Consider the following 17076-nt stretch of genomic DNA (forward strand, 5'->3'; position numbering starts at 1 on the left):
TCACGTCCTCAGGCTTTTTTGTTCATCTGCTTGTTTTTAAACACGGAAAGTATACAGATAATGACAGGTTATGATTACTCTGAAATACCTAAAGAAAATGAGTTTTTCAAAATGCCTCATCCAAATGCATTAGCAATTAGAATCTCCTCAAGTTTCCATTAGTCTGTCAAAACAAGAAATAATCTTATAGCAGCTCTGACTAAAACTCTTAAAGATTGTCACGTTGATTGAATTTCAAAGTATAGACTTACAAATTCGTAGTCTCCATCCTGTGGTACTTTCCAATCAGATGAATTTTTTGTCTGGCCAGACACATTCTTCCCAAAGCTATTGATTTGATTCTCCTTTTCCTTCTGCTCAAAATATTCAAGGAATGACGGTTTGGCTGGCTGCATCGTTTCATCCCTCCCTGGAAATATTCAAAATAAAATTTAAAAAAAAGATTGATTTGGAAAATACATTTTCTTGTTGTACGGCCTTACATCATGCCCAAAAGTGATTTTATTGTTTTGGCACACGCTATATCACATAGTACTGTTAAAGTACAGTTTTTCTCAGCAGCTTTTCAAATTTAAAACCGACTGTGCAGTGAGAAAGCTGGAGAAGGGAAGCTTAGAGCCCAGCACAGATGTGACTCCAATGCTGGAGGCCTCGGCCTCCAGACCTGCAATCCGTGCGGATCCACCGGAGCTCCCGGCCGGGGAACCGAGCTGGTGCGCTGAACAGCAGAACTAAGCTGCTGCCAACCACAGAGGTCGGGGTTTTCCGTCCCAGCCAGGTTACACGCACTGCAAAACACACCAAGTTCCAAAACTAAACAGTGTTGTTCTACAAGCAGAACCCATCTTTATATTTATGAATGGAACAGGACAAAAGCAAGGCTTTCAAAGACCATACAAATATCACATAACTTACCTTGGGTAGAAGTAGCCAAGTTCTACATTTTTTTTGTGTAGAAAGGATTAGTTTTCTTTTCATAAACAGTCAGTGAGTAAGTTTTCAAGTTTACTACTCTAGTAGTTTGTAAATTAATCCCCCTGAACACACTTTCTCTAGTGGGTTACTCAAATAAGTCAAATATATAGATTAACCATCCAATTCTACACTGCAGTTAAGAAACTTCTGGTAATAAGAAATGGGCAAGGGTACAGAGAGAGACAGAGGAGTCAGAATAATCCCCTAAATATGTGTACATTGATTTTTTGAGAGCAGGTCTCATAAGCCTCCCGAGCACCATTCTCAATAACAAAGAGCTCACCCATACTGATGGGAGAAGGACAGATACGGCCAAAGGCACAGAGCTTTAGCACAACTAGATTTGCATTAATCTCATTTTCTAAATTATTCTTTAGAACAAGCACCAGTTAAATGAAAAGCAAGAACACTGCTGATCAGTTAAGAGCAACAAGCTAGAAAAACGACATTCTCACAGGGCACCCAGGTATGTTGGTGGGATCAGGGATATAAATACTCATCCCTTCCTCCTTCAGCCATCGTGCCACCCAAATACATCCCTGCTCATGTAATTTAAGTACCACTACACACAAATAAATCTGGCAGCTCATTCAGCAAACAGGTTTCCACCATGGAAGGCACCTAAAGAACACTCGCGGCTCAATGCCGTTGTGCTGCTCTTTATGATAAAATGCTTCACAAAAACCTGCAGGCGTAATGGAAGTAAGCGTTCTAACGATACCTAGTGAAGTGGCTTTGTCCTGATAAAACACGGTTCTCCAGACACTGAAGTAGCTTAAACACATATTTTGAGGCAATGCAGAAAGCATCATTCTCAGCAAGCAGGATTAGCACGAAACGTAACAGAAAATGGCATCAGAACAGCCTAATTCTGGATCGTGGAAATCAGTTCACTATTGAATGCCATACATGTGAAATAAATAGAATCTCTCAGGCAGGCAATCAGCCAAAGGTTTAGAGCTTCAGACAAGCACACAGGGGATGGAGCCACCCTTGGAGGTGTCCGTGGGGTCTGTGTCACGCAGAGACGCACCTACAAGGGTCTGCACAGGAGCCAGGCTGTCACAGGACAGTCCTCACTGAGGACACTCCGCAGCGCCTTCCTCTTGAAAAAATATTAGCTGCTCTGGTCACCCCTTAAGATTTAATCACCAGATATTAATCGTGCACATAAAACTGCCATCCAGCGATCCAGAACTTCCCTGGCAGACTCTGCCTGATCCTCAGACAAGTGTATGAATTCCTTGGTCAGCTCTTTGTCTACAGACACGTTAAATGCAGAACGAATTTCTGCAAAGCATGAGAAATCTTGGCAGGATATTTGGGTTGCGATATTGAGAGAAGTGTGGTTCTACGCAGCCTGAAATGTCACGACGCGTTGTTCTGCCTCTCCAGGGGCAGCTAAAAGCTCAAGCACGAACTCAAGTGTTTATACTTTTGCACTATGACAACTGGAGCAAAGACAAATTATTCCACCCCTGGCAGCAGCTCCCTTTTATTAAAAAACAAACCCAAAAACCTCTCATCGTACAGAATTAGATCAAGAAAGACACCTTCAGACAGGCTCCGTGAAGGTCAGTCAGGAAACACGTCTGCGAATGGAGAACAGACTTGCTGTTGGGAATAATTACTGAAATACAATAGCAATCCAATTACTCCTAAGTGATAAAACATTTATTTAGAATGAAGTAAAAACAGCCCTTGTATTCTGCTGCAGTCCCATCTGTCTGAAGCAGGAGGTAAGTTGTGATGGTCAATCCTGGCAATGTTTAGCACCAACAAATTTTGTAGAAATAGAGGAATTCATAACTACCTGGGCTAATCTATACCCGGCTTGCTGACAAACAGCCCAGCTCTCAGTAATTCAGACTTCCTACGGGAAAAATATAAGAAAATCTAAATCAAGCTTGTACTGTATGGTTTGAAAACAATCATTTGCAGCACAGGAGACTTTGAAAGCAAGTGTTTCACTCTAGTGATGTTGGATTATTCACTTCTCTTAAAAAAATAAACAGAAAAAAGACTGTTTCCTTATATCAGAGCTTAATTCAGTGTCACTTCAAGCAATCATGCTCATTTCCCCTCCAATTGTATTTTCCTAAGACCTGCAATGTTTGTAAGCAACTAGTTACACCTAGGGGACCGCAACCTGTTGTAGCAACACTGAATTATCAAGTGGCATATCCAAACTGAAGGGTTTTTTTAAATAAAACTTCTGTTTTCATGCAGAAATGAAATGGAAAAGGAAGCACATTAAGCAGTGGTGGCAGCTGATAATCCTGAGGAGGATTTGCTCTCTCCTGCAAAAGGATGAGAGGAACGGTCTGAACTGCAGCAAGGGCAACTTGGCTGAAGTGAAGGAAGAAAGTTTTCACAACAGGGATGGTTGTGCAAGGGATCAGGGCTGGAGCGACTGTGCAAGGCCCTGAGCAACGGGCTCTGACCTTGGACTTGGTCCCAGCCACCCCACAGGACCAGCCCAGCCCTCCTGCCCCCCAAACCCGGCCCTGTGCAGCCCCGGCCCCTCGCAGCCGCTGCCACACGCCGCCCACCCTGCCCGCACCTCGGCCTTGCCAACGCACGCAACCCTTAGCCACCAACTGCAGTGCATTTCTCCACATCAACACGCAATGCTGCATCTTTAGTTAATGCGTCTGAGGTTTTGCTTGCTTTGGTTTTTAACTGATTAAAATAGGGATGGCTAACCAGCAAACAAAGAATGGAAAAAAGATTATAGAATCACAGAATCATTTCGGTTGGAAGAGACCCTTAAGATCATCGAGTCTGACCATAACTTAACTCCAGCACTACCCCATGTCCCTCAGAACCTCATCTACGCATCTTTTAAACCCCTCCAGGGCTGGTGACTCCAGCATTGCCCTGGGCAGCCTGTTCCAATGCCCGACAGCCCTTTCTGGGAAGAAATTGTTCCCAATATCCAAACTAAACCTTCCCTGGCGCAACTTGAGGCCATTTCCTCTCATCCTATCACTTGCTACTCGGGAGAAGAGACCAACACCCTCCATGCTACAAACTCCTCAGACAACATAAAAGGAAAAGTATCTGGAATACAGATCTAAGATGTCTGAAATTTTGGTTGCTGCTGTGATCTCTGGAGGGGCGAGTATGCAGCAAGACGGACAGAAACGCTCCTGGAGACAGAAAGACATTACACCAAATCAATTATAATCAATTAGCATCCCAGTACAACTGGATTTCATTTCGTCAATCTTGGCATTTAACAACAGTGTCATCTTCCCAAAGATGACCTGTTACTAATGCAACATAAGAATCACACTCCCATATCTTTAAGATTTTGATAACAGGCAGCTGAAGACAAAAATCGATCACTGCTATTTGCAGAAGCAGATGCTGCTGAAAGATGACACTGCACTAAACGTGTCTGTGCCAAAAAGCATTTAACTTCCCAGTTTTATAGGGTTAGACTAAAATATGAACAGTTGACAGAAAGTGAGATCACAAGCATGGCAGAGAAGAGCGATCTACGAGAAGGTCACCCTGCGGTGACAAGAAAGGCTTCACCATGCATTTATTTTGGAACCTAAGGAGTTGCTTATGAGGACGGGCCATGAGCACTCCCTGGAGACATTAACAGTCTACCATTTAGATGTGCAGTCATCTTTTTAGGACCTGTATTAATTACACAAATGGAACATGAGAGCTGTGCTGGAGCCGGTCCAGCTGACTGCAGGTTTGGGCTGGCTGTGCGGGGCCGGGAGCAGAAACCCCTCCAGAAAACTCACCAGTGCTGCCTGGTATGAAGTCACGTTTAGAAAAGTGTATGAACATCAGTATTGTTGCGTGAGCAGGAGCTCAGAACAGCTCTGCAGATATAAGTAAAGAGCATTAAGGTGAACTCTGAAGAAAGCGGAGCTCTCGCTGCCTTAGTCAGATGTAACACCAGAAAGGATCCACCGGGACAAGCAGCACGGCCTCTGCTCTCATATACAGGATTAGACAGCCCTTTCACACAGGGATCAAGACCTATCGTAAAGCAATTGCTTTGCTTCACCCTTGCTGTTCTCCTGGAGTTACAAGCCCTTCCATTTCCAGTCTGAAGTTCATGTGTACATGCACTTGCTCTTCAGCACCCAAACCATTATCCTCTACAGTCTTCACCTTCCCTCCTTCCCCTTTTTAAATTTCTTTTTAAAGGCTTCTAATATCCAACGTCATCTTTCATTTGGGTGGTCTAAATAAGCAGAGATCTTTCTCTGACTTCTCAGGAACAGGCTCAGTCCCCAGCAGCCTTCGCAAGTTTCTGTCTGCTTTGGATTGAATTATGTAACTTTAAGGCTTAAAATCCACATGCATTGAGGTCACACAAAACAGCGCCTGATGATGATGTGCAAGCAACACTTCATTAATATTCAATTTCAAATGGAACTGCAGTTTTATTTGCTTCAGGCTATTTCTTAGAGATCTCAGATTAACTTTAGCAGCTGGTCAACATAATTTGTACAGTACGAACAGGACCGAGTCATTTTATGCAGCAGAGCAGAGAGATGACAATTTATTCAACCAAAGCAAAAAGTGCTCCATCATGAATGATTTCATCCCATGGCAACACAAGCTGCGATTTCCTCACATTAAAAGCAGACCACATAACACTTTATATCTATTGAAGATGATGAGGACAAGCCTTTCCATAATCACGGCCTATCTTAAACTAAATCAAAGCAGAACATACCTGAGAGGTTCTGCTGTTAAGGAGCTTCTAAATGACCATAAAAAGCAACACTAGGTATCCTAATTAATCTCTTTTAATTAATAAAAGACAAAGTGATTGAAGGAAAAAGTACCAACGTTCATCCAATATGTTATCGAGGACTCTTTCTGAGAGAGGAGGAATCCTCATAGTAATGAAAACTGCTTAGGACCCTGTTACCTCCTTCTGGACCTCTTTTAGATAAAACTCAGATTATAAATATATAGCAGCTTTCTTCCTCCATCACAGGTTTTCCACGAATAACTTACAGAAAACAACATGGCAATGAACACTAAGAAACATTTTTTTTTTCCTGAAGCTCAAAAATCTGCTGGTAAAAGTAAATAGAGATTGAAACCTCTGCAGTTAAGAGTTTACAGAGTTCTCCTCGTTCATGCTCAGGAGGAAACCTTTCTCCAGGGATTATTTTGATCCGGCAGGAAGTGAGTTTATTCTTAGAAGTAACAGGCAAGTTACAGTTTGCCTGTACGTGCAAATATACGCATGTGTATGGGACAGAGATATAATTACAAAGTGATTTACTACTGCTCTGTTTCTTGTCTAAGTCTCCTGAAACATATTGCCCCTGTATGAGTCCATCAGTCCTGCTTCCCCTCTTCCCCAAGACAACGCTTCTGCCCAGAACAAAAACCAAAATGTGTCTACTTTCTATCCCCCGCCATCACAAATGCAGGGGTGCTTAATAGCGAAGAGTCAGAAAGAGCAAAAATAGCTGTGTTAAAACACATACATCTCTTTTTCCAGCGTGTCTCTGAAAATACAGATTTTATTCACTTTGTCTTAGCGTTATAGCTTTGTCAATTATTCAGGACAATCAAAGGCATCCAGCTTAAGACCCCAGACTTGACTGTTCTTCACGCTTCGGGCTGCACAGAAGCACCATTTCAGTTGCTGACAGGAGTCCAGTACCACCACTCAAACAGCAGAAACAAAACCCACAGCAAAAACCCCACAACAAAGCGACAGCGTATACAACCCCTCCCATCGCTCGAAAACACCGTCCGCACACACACACAACTTGATGTTCTTAAACAAAACGTGCTGGCCACTGTTGATGTCAAGTTTGCCAGCAAGGCTGCTATTAAGATAAAAGTTGAAGAGTAACACAGCTGGAAGACCTATCTGTGAAGATTTGTGTTCTCCACACCTCAAGAGCGGCAGTAAAACGCTTCTGACAGTTTGAGAAGAATTCAATCAATGCAGGTGTTTATCTAAACAGCGTGTCATTTAAATGCATAACACAAGGAGTGTTTTATGGTCCAATTATGCCTAAATGGACTGATTCATTTTAAACACAAAACTGTACCACTGGACATTAATAATACTGAGTAGTGGGAAGCCACTATGAAGAGCTATTATCTATGGAGAAAAATAGCCAATATCTCTGACATACACGTGATGTAGATCCAGACAAAATGTGGAGCTCTCTCTATAGCACCTGTTTGGGTAACACGCATCTGCACGTTTCTGGACAGTTACTGATATTATACCACCTATAGCTACCTCAGCTACAGACCAGCACTACTTTATTCAATTGTAATATTAATACAATCAAACAAACCATCTGCCACCCGTATTCATTCTGCTGTTTGTGTCGCAGCTTTTACAATTATTGCTTTACATGAAAAATTACAGGTTAATTAGTAAAGACAAAAAAGTTTCCCAAGTCTTGGCAGTAACACTTCGCCAGTTTAGGTTTAAGTGTCACCCACTGGGTGTCTCACAAAGCCACCAAGACTAATAAGCTTATTCTGAATCATTTTTCTAATAGGAAATTGCCAAGTTTGCATCTCAGCTCTTCTAATTTGCTAATGAAACCCAATCTCCCCTCAAAAGGAGAAATATCTTCTTAAAAGGACACAACCGCGCTTAGCACAACAAAACCCAAACCACCCCAACTTTATAAGAACTGAGTCTAGAATTTTTTTGTTGTAAACATTCACGAACTATTAAGAATTTTTGCCTACACATGACACTATCAAGGCAGAGGCAGCAGCGTTCATCTCAACCCAGACAGCCCAACTCACACCACTCCTGGCCGGCCTGTGCTCTCCACCGTCGTTTTATTTGGTGCTTAAACAAGCAAGAGGCACTTTAACATAGAAAATAGGACACATTAGAGTACTAGACAAACTCGATCCTATTGCACTTGGATCTGATCATATTGCAGAGTCCAAGGAAGGCAACATGTTCATCTGCTTTACCGTAAAATTACGTTCTACTCCTTAAATCCAAGATACAAATTCATGCCAAACTTCCACTATCTAAAGACCTACAGCAAATAACACAAAAAAAAAAGGGTAAAAAATGCTGCGCTATTTACTAGGACCTCATAGAAAAATTTAAAAAAACACATTATTTCAGACATATTCACAGTTCAAGAGCTACCCCAGCTCTCAAGCACAATGGAAATGTCTGTTATAACAAATGATTGTTCATCTATAGTTCTTCAGCTGCTTCCACAGTTTTCCTGGAATAGTTTCACTGCAATCCATAAGTAATCTGTTAGCAATGGATTTATAAGTAAAATGTGTCGCGGCACAATTTAGTACCTGTGGTTTCAGGCAATCACTTGAGTGCTTTCAAAATGCGTAACAGAATGTCATAGTGACATTTTTAATGCTGCCTGAATATATATATTATGCTCAGTGTATTATTACTGAATATATACTGAGTGCCTAGAAAAATGCCATGCAAATGAAAGAATTTAAGGAAACAGAGCTCAAATGACTACAAAGTAAAACCTCCCCTCCAATGTAAAATACTGGAACTTAAGAATGCTTTTCTTCTGAGCCTGAAAACTGATCTATGCAAGAAGCGTTTTCAAGGCTATTGGAAGTTGTTTACTAGAGATGTCAAAGACAATCCTGTCTAAAGTGTCATATTTCAAGGCCCTATAAACAATTTTTACATTAAAAATAAATAACCAAACCAAAAACTGGTGAAGAGATGGATTTATTTTCCTAAATTAGGAGGAACACAAGCTCAGAAGCCTGTAGCTAAAAAGCCCAAGACACCCAGGAAGGCTAAATTCTCCTACTAATGCCATGCAAGAAAAAAAATGGAACTTTTTTATTGACTTAAACCAGCTTTTATTGTGACTCATAACACAAGCTGCCAAATGAAATATAGACTTCTTTAAAAATAGGAATCAATGAAGCTTCCTCAAACTCAGCGGTTTCAATCAAGATTATTACATTTATATTTGAAATTACAAGAAGAACTCGCTCCAGAGAGTTCTGCAGAAGGCTGATGAGCTTTATAGCTAATATCAATTTAACTGAATGTTAAGAGAACAAGACTATGGAAATGGTAAGCTGAAAAATGGAGCTATAGGCAACTCGCAGGAAAGGCAAGTTGCTCAAAGATGCTGCCTTGTATTGCGTCTGAGAAACAAGCACAGAACTGCTCTGTGCAGCTGCAAGAATGTCAGCCTTGTGCTACAGGGGAAAGAGAATAAGGTGTCAAAAAAAAGGTAAGCTTTAGCCTGGTACAGTTATTTTCATCAGATTTCTTGGCATTAAAGCTATTAAAACGCAGCGTACCATGCAGCAGAGCGAGCGCTGGGGGCAGCTGGGTGGAACTGGATGCTGCTGAACGGAACCCCTCCATGTGAAAGCAATTCCAGCCTCAAGCAGCACTCGCACCCAGGATCTCCAAACGATTCCTCGGGGCTGCAGAGCCGCTCGAGCACTCCTGATGCACACTCAGCTTTGAACACTGTCACACGGCAGCGGTTGAAGAACAGAGTGGTTTTAAGAAGTCTGAAGTCTAAGGGGCGATAAATAAAAACTCGACTTTATAGCCACAGAGATCTAGAGGTCTTGGAGCTTGTTCTGGAGCTCCCTCTTGAGGTTATACACTACACTATGTTGAAGACATCGCAATATGCTCATAACTTACTCTATTCCAAAGAGAGTATGTCCTTGCAAAATAGATACTATCACAGGCATCTCCTCAAGCCTCTGTACATTACTTCATAGAGAGCATTAGATGCTTTTGAGTTAGAAGTGCTGCAATGTTCAAAAGATGGTGAGCAGATAAGCACGTTAAACACAGGAAGTTAAACTGAAGAGATGCGTTATTGCACACCTTTGGTAGCCAGAGCATCACAGCCAGCACAGCCTCTGTTACTGTGAATCATGAAATGGAACAGTACACACGGATGTTGAGAAACTAACGGTGTTGCCTATTTGTAAAGCAACAGCAACTTCACCTGGTTTATTTAAGCTGTTAACATTTCCCACTCTTCGGGCAACCTTTTAAGCTTCTCAAAGCATCGACTGTCTCCTTGCTGGAGTTACCTTGCTCCACAAAACCCCACAGCGTTACGTCATCATCTCTGATGCCACAAGCCACTACCTGGGCTGACACCTCTGGTTTTTAATGTCCTGAATCCATTCAGAAAACTCCTTTAAAAGGTTTTGCTGAAATGTCACTCTGGTCTGGTAGAAGAAAACAGCATCTTCCCTCAAGCTCTGCAGAGCGCCACATGGAAAAAAACTTGCAACACAGAAATTCCTCAGGATTTTTTTTACTTCTCCCACAATAGCTGAAGGTAAAAATTCAGATGGCCAAGGAAGGCTCTGGAAACAGCGCAAGAGCCAGAAGAACAAGGCTTGCCTAGGATGGCCATACTTCACTAGTGCTGAGCCCCCAAACTCAGCACTTTCCTCAGTCCCTGAGCAAACACCCGCACTGTCCAACTGAGTCACCTGTGACCGCCCCACCCATGGAACAGAGTTCTGTGAGAACACATAATTGAGAAAAGATCATTCTCTTCTAGCCAGACTTTTCCAAGGAGGCTCTCCCTCCGTCTCTTTAATCAAAAGAACTTTTTTAACCCTTTTCCAGGTCAAGCTGTGAGGTCTTGCACAGCCTATCACGGATCAAAGTCACATCACCTTAAACCTTACATCCTATGGCAAGGCTTGCAGTTTTAGCAAGCTTTTCTATTTTAGGGCAGAACAGATCTCAACTTGAAAGTCTCAGAAAAGCTACACACACTTTATTCAGTTGTCGTTACCAATTAAAGTAACACTAAAGAAACACACAAGTCTAGAGAGATGCGAGCTCATCTCACTGCATGCCTTTGTGGTTTTGAAATGTGCAAAATATTTGTAATTTCGTAAATTAAGCCCTTAATTTGATGCCTCAGTTCTGAAAAAGAATGTCAGGTTATAGTTAGATCACTTTCTAAAGCAACACAAGTATTTTTATTTACCCTATGCTAGAGCCTCCATCTAACATCCCATGAAAAAGACAAAATAGACAAAAAAGAAACAATTAAAAAAACCAGTACTAGGTAGAATCAGATCTTATTTGATCAGCACGGAAGCTCATGGAAATTGTGCACAACTCACCACCTGTCCCAAGTGAAACACTGAAAAAAACGGCTTGAAACTTGCACCTAGAAAGGGTCTGTCTACTGCCAGAAAGCATTGACCTAAGAGTTTTAGCTCCCTACAACAAAAAGACATCACAATAGGATACCAAAAATATCAAAGCAGGCTGGGAATACATATCATAGACCACATTAGGTGCAAAGTAATATTCTGATGTTAAAGGTGTTTACTTACTTTTCATGGTGCCCTCCTCCTCTTCCTCTTCTGTGTTGATGACCATTGTACCCAGCTGGGATTCCAAGGTGCCATCGTGTTCTATCATCGTGTTGGCTCCGTCACTCATCGTGTTGACAGCTCTTATGGTACCAGTTTCATCTCCGCTTGCCCTCACCATGGTGCCCGAATCGCTTTCATCTTCTTCCTGTACAAGGGTGCCATAAATACATTTTTAGTGACGCTGGTGAAGTCACGTGAGGAATGTCTGTATTCAAGGACACTGGCAAGCCTTACTAATTCTGTGATTTTTTTTACAAATACACATAGAAGCGACATTTTGGTTTTACGCACTTAGTTCTCTCCCTGTCATCTCCAAACAGGTAATGAAAAGTCTCCATAACTTTTCTGCCAACGTGATAAAGAAGAGAATAGATAAATCATAAGCAGAAGCTTCTCAATGCAAGTCGTATTGCATTTCTGACCTAGTGACCTGCAAGAGTACGTTACAGCACTCAGTCATTAGTGTTTATACTAATGTTGCCAGTTTTAAAAGCTGAGCCAAGCCCCATATCTCAAGTGGTGCAGTTCACTGAGGAGTCATTCATTATTAGAAGGCACCAGCTCTAAATCTGGAGTGCGTGTGGCACTGCAGAGGAATGATCACCCTGGTTTTTAAGAGTCTGTCCTTAATGCGTAGGTAGTTTTACTTGCTATAAACTTCAGAAGCACTGAAGAAAAATAAACTGAATTCACAAATCTTTAAAAAGTAATTAAATTATTGAAGCCCAGTCATTTTTTCAGATGAAAATTCTTTCTTTTTATCTTTCCATTTGTTAATGGGTATTAATGTTACAGAAGTTAGAATTAGTGCTGTCAAGACTCAAGAGACTGGCTTGAGGAAAACACAAGCTCCTGCAACAAATTCTGGCAGGACAACTCCCTGGCAGGTGGTTACATTAGCCAGAGGAAGTAGTTTCATTAGGCGGTGTGTGGTTCACTTAGTATATATTGTCACTAGGATTGAATGAAGAACAAGGTCAAAATATCCACAACCTGTTTAGATTCTTGGAAACATGGACCAGCTAACCAGCTACAACAGAAGTAACTTCCTAGGTTATATTAATATCTGCTCTGTCAAGGTTGTCTATATAATTTACTTCCCAACCTCAAAACCAACAGCAAGAGGAGGAGAAAACCACACAACATGTTCATGGAGGAAAAGTAATTTTATGTGGAGATGAGTGGGTGAGAGGAAGCAATAAATTTGTTATCTACACATCATTTAACAAAGGACTGTAGCAGAAATTTCCACGGCGCTTGGGGACACTTTTCTCTAGGAGACACGGACTAGTGAAGCTTCAGGAAAACACAAACTGACAGAGACTGCTCAGCTCCACTACACAGACACCATCTCTCAGCAACGTGACTCCAGATCACTCAGAAATGAAGGAGAGACGGTAAGGACAACACTCTTAGAGTCAACGTCATGGCAACACGACCAGTAAAGTTACTTCCACACTGAATAACCAGGTGGTCCTAAACTGGAAAACCAGACCACCAAAGTCTTCAGCACAGACACTGTGGACCATGCTACTCAAGTCTAACCTCTGAACGGGACTGGCACACAAAGCCTTTTGTTGCCCATTTCATTTATTCAGGTTGAAGCAGGCAGAGGCTCATAAAACAGTTTTCAACATGCTTTCCATATTCACATGCTGTAACCACTGAAACAAGGAGCCCAAGCTTAAATTCACAGCAACCCCCTGAACACTTGCCATGCCCTCACCTCAGGTTTCTGTCGGTTGCTCTTGTGCAGTAGAAAGTTTCTATAAGGGGGGTTCTAAAGCACAACAATAGTAAAACAACATAACATACCTATATCATAGTGCATCAGAGATGATATTATTATTTTATACTAGGAGAGCAGTCTAAGACCTGAATGTACAATGAAAAATACCCATTACTGCATAAATAATATAATTCAACTGGGAAAATGTACCAAGTCTTTTGCATACTCTACTTCATAGACCTATTCAGTCACAGGTCTCTAGCTGCACTCTGAGCTCAACAGTAAGTCATACATGCTGGGTATCCCACTCCAATATAAAGATTGAGCAGAGACTAAGCATTGGGTTAAGCAGTCAAAATAGAAAACTCAAGAATTAAGTCTAATCCATGGATGATTGGACAAAATATTTAAAAAACAAAACCTAAAGCAGCTAAGCCTTACAAAAGGAACAACGGTCCGGACTTTGTACACTTTTACTACGAAACACTCACTGAATTCTCTTCGTCGTCTTGATCTAGTTCACGCTGTTGTGCCTCTTGACGTTTCAGCTTGATGTCCATTGCTTCATTAATCAAGTCTCGCAGAATTGACACTCCCTTGGCACTTTTAACAAATGGATGCTGAGAAGTATTTTAAAAACAAATAAGCACTGTGTCCAAACCAACACATAACAGTAAAACACTGTTACTATGGCTTACTTCCAATCAAAATTAAGGTTTAAGTTAATACCTAAATTAATATCTCACTAAAACAAAAATCCAATACTTCTGTTTGGCATTAGAGGGAGACATTACACCCCCCAAGAAAGCACAAAAAACCTCTAAAAGCCAAACAAACAAACAAACAAATACCCAGAGAATCCAAAGGTAGGAAGCTGATGTTAGACTGGTTCTTAGAGAAGAACTGAAAAGCTGGAAGTCGAGTGCAAGATTTTTTAAATCAGATATTAAAAAGTAAAACGTGTAGTGAGAAGGAGCACCAAGAAATGAACGTATCACCTCAGACAAGCAGCACTGCCTACCATACTGCGTCTCTAGAGCTTATGTTATGGTAAGGAAAGGCAGACCTGCAGAAGCTGTGTGGCAGTGGCACGCTGCTCCGGGCTCTTCACCAGACATTGCTTTACAAAATCCGTGAAGCTGTCTGACCAGAGCTCTGGTTTCCGGAATGTTGGAGGTGGGTTGGTAGGAATCATGAAAATGGCCTGAAAACAGAAGAATATTCCAGATTTCTAAACAACGTTTAAAGCTTTCTAACAGTACAACATATATACACTGGTACTAAACAATAATAGACATTTCAAGTTCACCGCTTCTGAAGAATTTATGCCAATATTATACACAAATTTGTTCAGAGAAATCAAGTAGCAAGAAACAAGACTTTCCTCACACCTAGTCTGAGCCATTATATGCCTCAAATGGTGTGAACTGGCCATTTTTAAGCCTTAATAATTTGTCTTTGCATTAAAAAAAAAATTGCTTTGGATAATACAGCTGAAAATAAGTTTATTCACACCCAACACAGGGAGCTGCAGCTACGTCTTAACAGAAGATGATTGCAATTTCCCTTCTCATGCAGATTCTCCTTCTCAAAGACTTGTTTTAAATTTAATCAACACTACAAAGAACTGACAGAAAACAAATCATTTACTCCAAATTAAAAGCCAGATGGTATGTTGCTGTGTTATTCAGCCAGCTACAATAGCAAAATCTTTCCAAACAGCAATACATTCTAAAAGGCCACATTCTTTACCCTCATAGGATGAATATCTGCATACGGTGGTTTGCCTTCAGCCATTTCTATTGCAGTGATTCCCAGCGACCAGATGTCTGCCACACAATTATACCCAATTTCTTGAATCACTTCTGGAGCCATCCAAAATGGGGTCCCTATAACTGTGTTCCGCTTTGCCATGGTGTCCTGAGAAGAAAAGCAGGACAAAGAGCCAGACAATGGTAATTCTATTAGCCACAAACATTCATTAATGAATCATCACCCTAATTATCTTCCACTTGCACGTCTGCACATAATTAGACTCAGCAGGACTGGGATACAGAGGGCTGCAAAAAGAATTGAAATGTGCTTACAGAAGTTACAAATACCCTGAATAAAACAGCAAGTGCAATTGCAAACCATTACTTTGGTATAACAGCTTCGACAGAGGAAGCTCTGCTCTAATGTGCTGCTGTTGTAGTATCTCATTACATTGACGTAAAGTGTTAAAAACCAGTTCAGAACAATTTCTCTAAGTTTCCACAAGCACGTCACACTCACATACCCGTTGAAAAGGTAACCTGAGGTGTACACAACCATCTTGGTTGTACTTACTGTAAGTTGTCCTGCCACTCCAAAATCTGCAAGTTTAGCATGTCCCTCTGTGTTTAGCAATATATTTCCAGCTTTGATGTCCCTGTGTATTTTCCTCATAAAATGCAGGTACTCCAGTCCTTTCAGGGTTGATTGCACTATTGTAGCGATTTCCTCCTCGGTGAGCTTAAGAAAAAAAAAGAGTTACTGTCAATCTATCAGTTGGGATGTAACATTATGGTGTTTCAGTCTGTTTCCCTGAGATTCAATAATTAACCATTTAATTGCCTTCACTAAAGTTGCCATATTAATGGGAAATCACTTAGCGACTTACAGCGTTATGCAGTAGAATTAGATTATAAACAGCACACACATACCATATTTCACATACCATAACCCTTTCTCAACTAGTAATTCTTGTCTTGCAAGACGTATTATTATTTTACATAGTGTTTCTTTTTTATTTCGAAGGTATTTGCCAAGTAAGCCAGAGTACAGTCTGTTATTGGGAATCAGTCTGGCTTTTCAGAAAGCCAAACCAAAAATCTGCTTCACTGCATTATCCAGATAACCAAAACTTGATCAATGTATTCAGTTTTCTCATTTTTCACAGAAACAAAGGACTCGCATCCCAAGTTATGGCCAATGGTTGTGTCAGACATTGAACATCACAAGAATCGTGCCCAAACTGTTCAGTTTCCTTGAACCATGGGACACCCATATTTCTCACTCATACATTCAAAGGAGAAAGGACGTACAGTTTTATTTCGTAATCGAATAATATCAGACACAGATCCAGCGCCGCAGTATTCCATGACTATCCACAGGTCTGTGTTCTTAAAATAGCTGCCGTAATATTTCACCACATGAGGACTACGAAATGTGAGAAAAGGAGAAGAAAACAATGGGTCAAATACCAGTAACTAGCATACCTGAACAAGCAAAGTGCACTGCAGAGCCCCTAAGTGAGTTTTAGAAATTCAGAGCTGAAGTGCCAGTGAAACCCTGATCAAAAGCATTTCAAACCGACTGAACTGGCAGAGGGCTATGCACCCTCAGCAGCGCTTACCTGACCTGTCAGCCGGTCAGTTCAGAGAGCTAAACCCCCCGAAAATAAATCCTATAGAAACAAGGAGCGATCAGCCTTTGATTTGGTTTAGCTCTCTGAACTGGAACGCAACAAGGTCAGTGCTGCGGCCAGCAAGAAGGCAGGACAAGGGAATGAGAAACGCACCCTGGCACTAAAGCTGCTGCAGAGCATTTGCAACCAATGGAAACATTAAACAAGGTCCAAAGTTTGCTAGAAAAGTGCTACCGTGTTCAGTAAGAGGACTGTTCCCCCCTACCACAGGCACGCACTGGTTTCTATAATTTAGTCCAGGATGTATTTTAGGAATCCAGTACAACCTAGGACTGTCTCTCACAGTCAGTTATCCGGCTGCCCAAAAAGCAAACAACACAGAAAAGCATATCAATCCAAATAACCATCTCTCCTCTGGAAAAGGTAAAGCAGAAAATGACCAGAAGGACTGTTCCTGATTTTGTGGGAATGGAGGTAAGAGACAAAAGTGCAGTTGATCTGTTCTCTGCTGAGTATTTTCTAACAAAAAACTAGAAAACTAGAAAACCAAAGTCAGTGTCTTTCTGCTTGCACAGAAAATGTGATGCTCCAGTGATTCACTCCCTCTGCTGTT

General features: G+C 41.3%; 1 protein-coding gene across 1 annotated transcript in view; it reads right to left on the reverse strand.

The window, feature by feature from the left end:
- The window catches only part of STK4 (serine/threonine kinase 4), a 42147-nt gene that overhangs the window by 20287 nt on the left and 4784 nt on the right, over nucleotides 1-17076 (reverse strand). The window contains exons 4-10 of the mRNA XM_065849851.2: nucleotides 16141-16255; nucleotides 15404-15568; nucleotides 14828-14995; nucleotides 14142-14279; nucleotides 13567-13695; nucleotides 11305-11491; nucleotides 252-409 (exon numbers count right to left, since the gene is read on the reverse strand). Of these exons, the coding sequence (XP_065705923.1) occupies nucleotides 252-409; nucleotides 11305-11491; nucleotides 13567-13695; nucleotides 14142-14279; nucleotides 14828-14995; nucleotides 15404-15568; nucleotides 16141-16255 (1060 nt within the window). The remainder of the gene's footprint in view (nucleotides 1-251; nucleotides 410-11304; nucleotides 11492-13566; nucleotides 13696-14141; nucleotides 14280-14827; nucleotides 14996-15403; nucleotides 15569-16140; nucleotides 16256-17076) is intronic.

The sequence above is a fragment of the Patagioenas fasciata genome, chromosome 16, assembly GCF_037038585.1.
Source record: "Patagioenas fasciata isolate bPatFas1 chromosome 16, bPatFas1.hap1, whole genome shotgun sequence".
NCBI lineage: Eukaryota > Metazoa > Chordata > Aves > Columbiformes > Columbidae > Patagioenas > Patagioenas fasciata.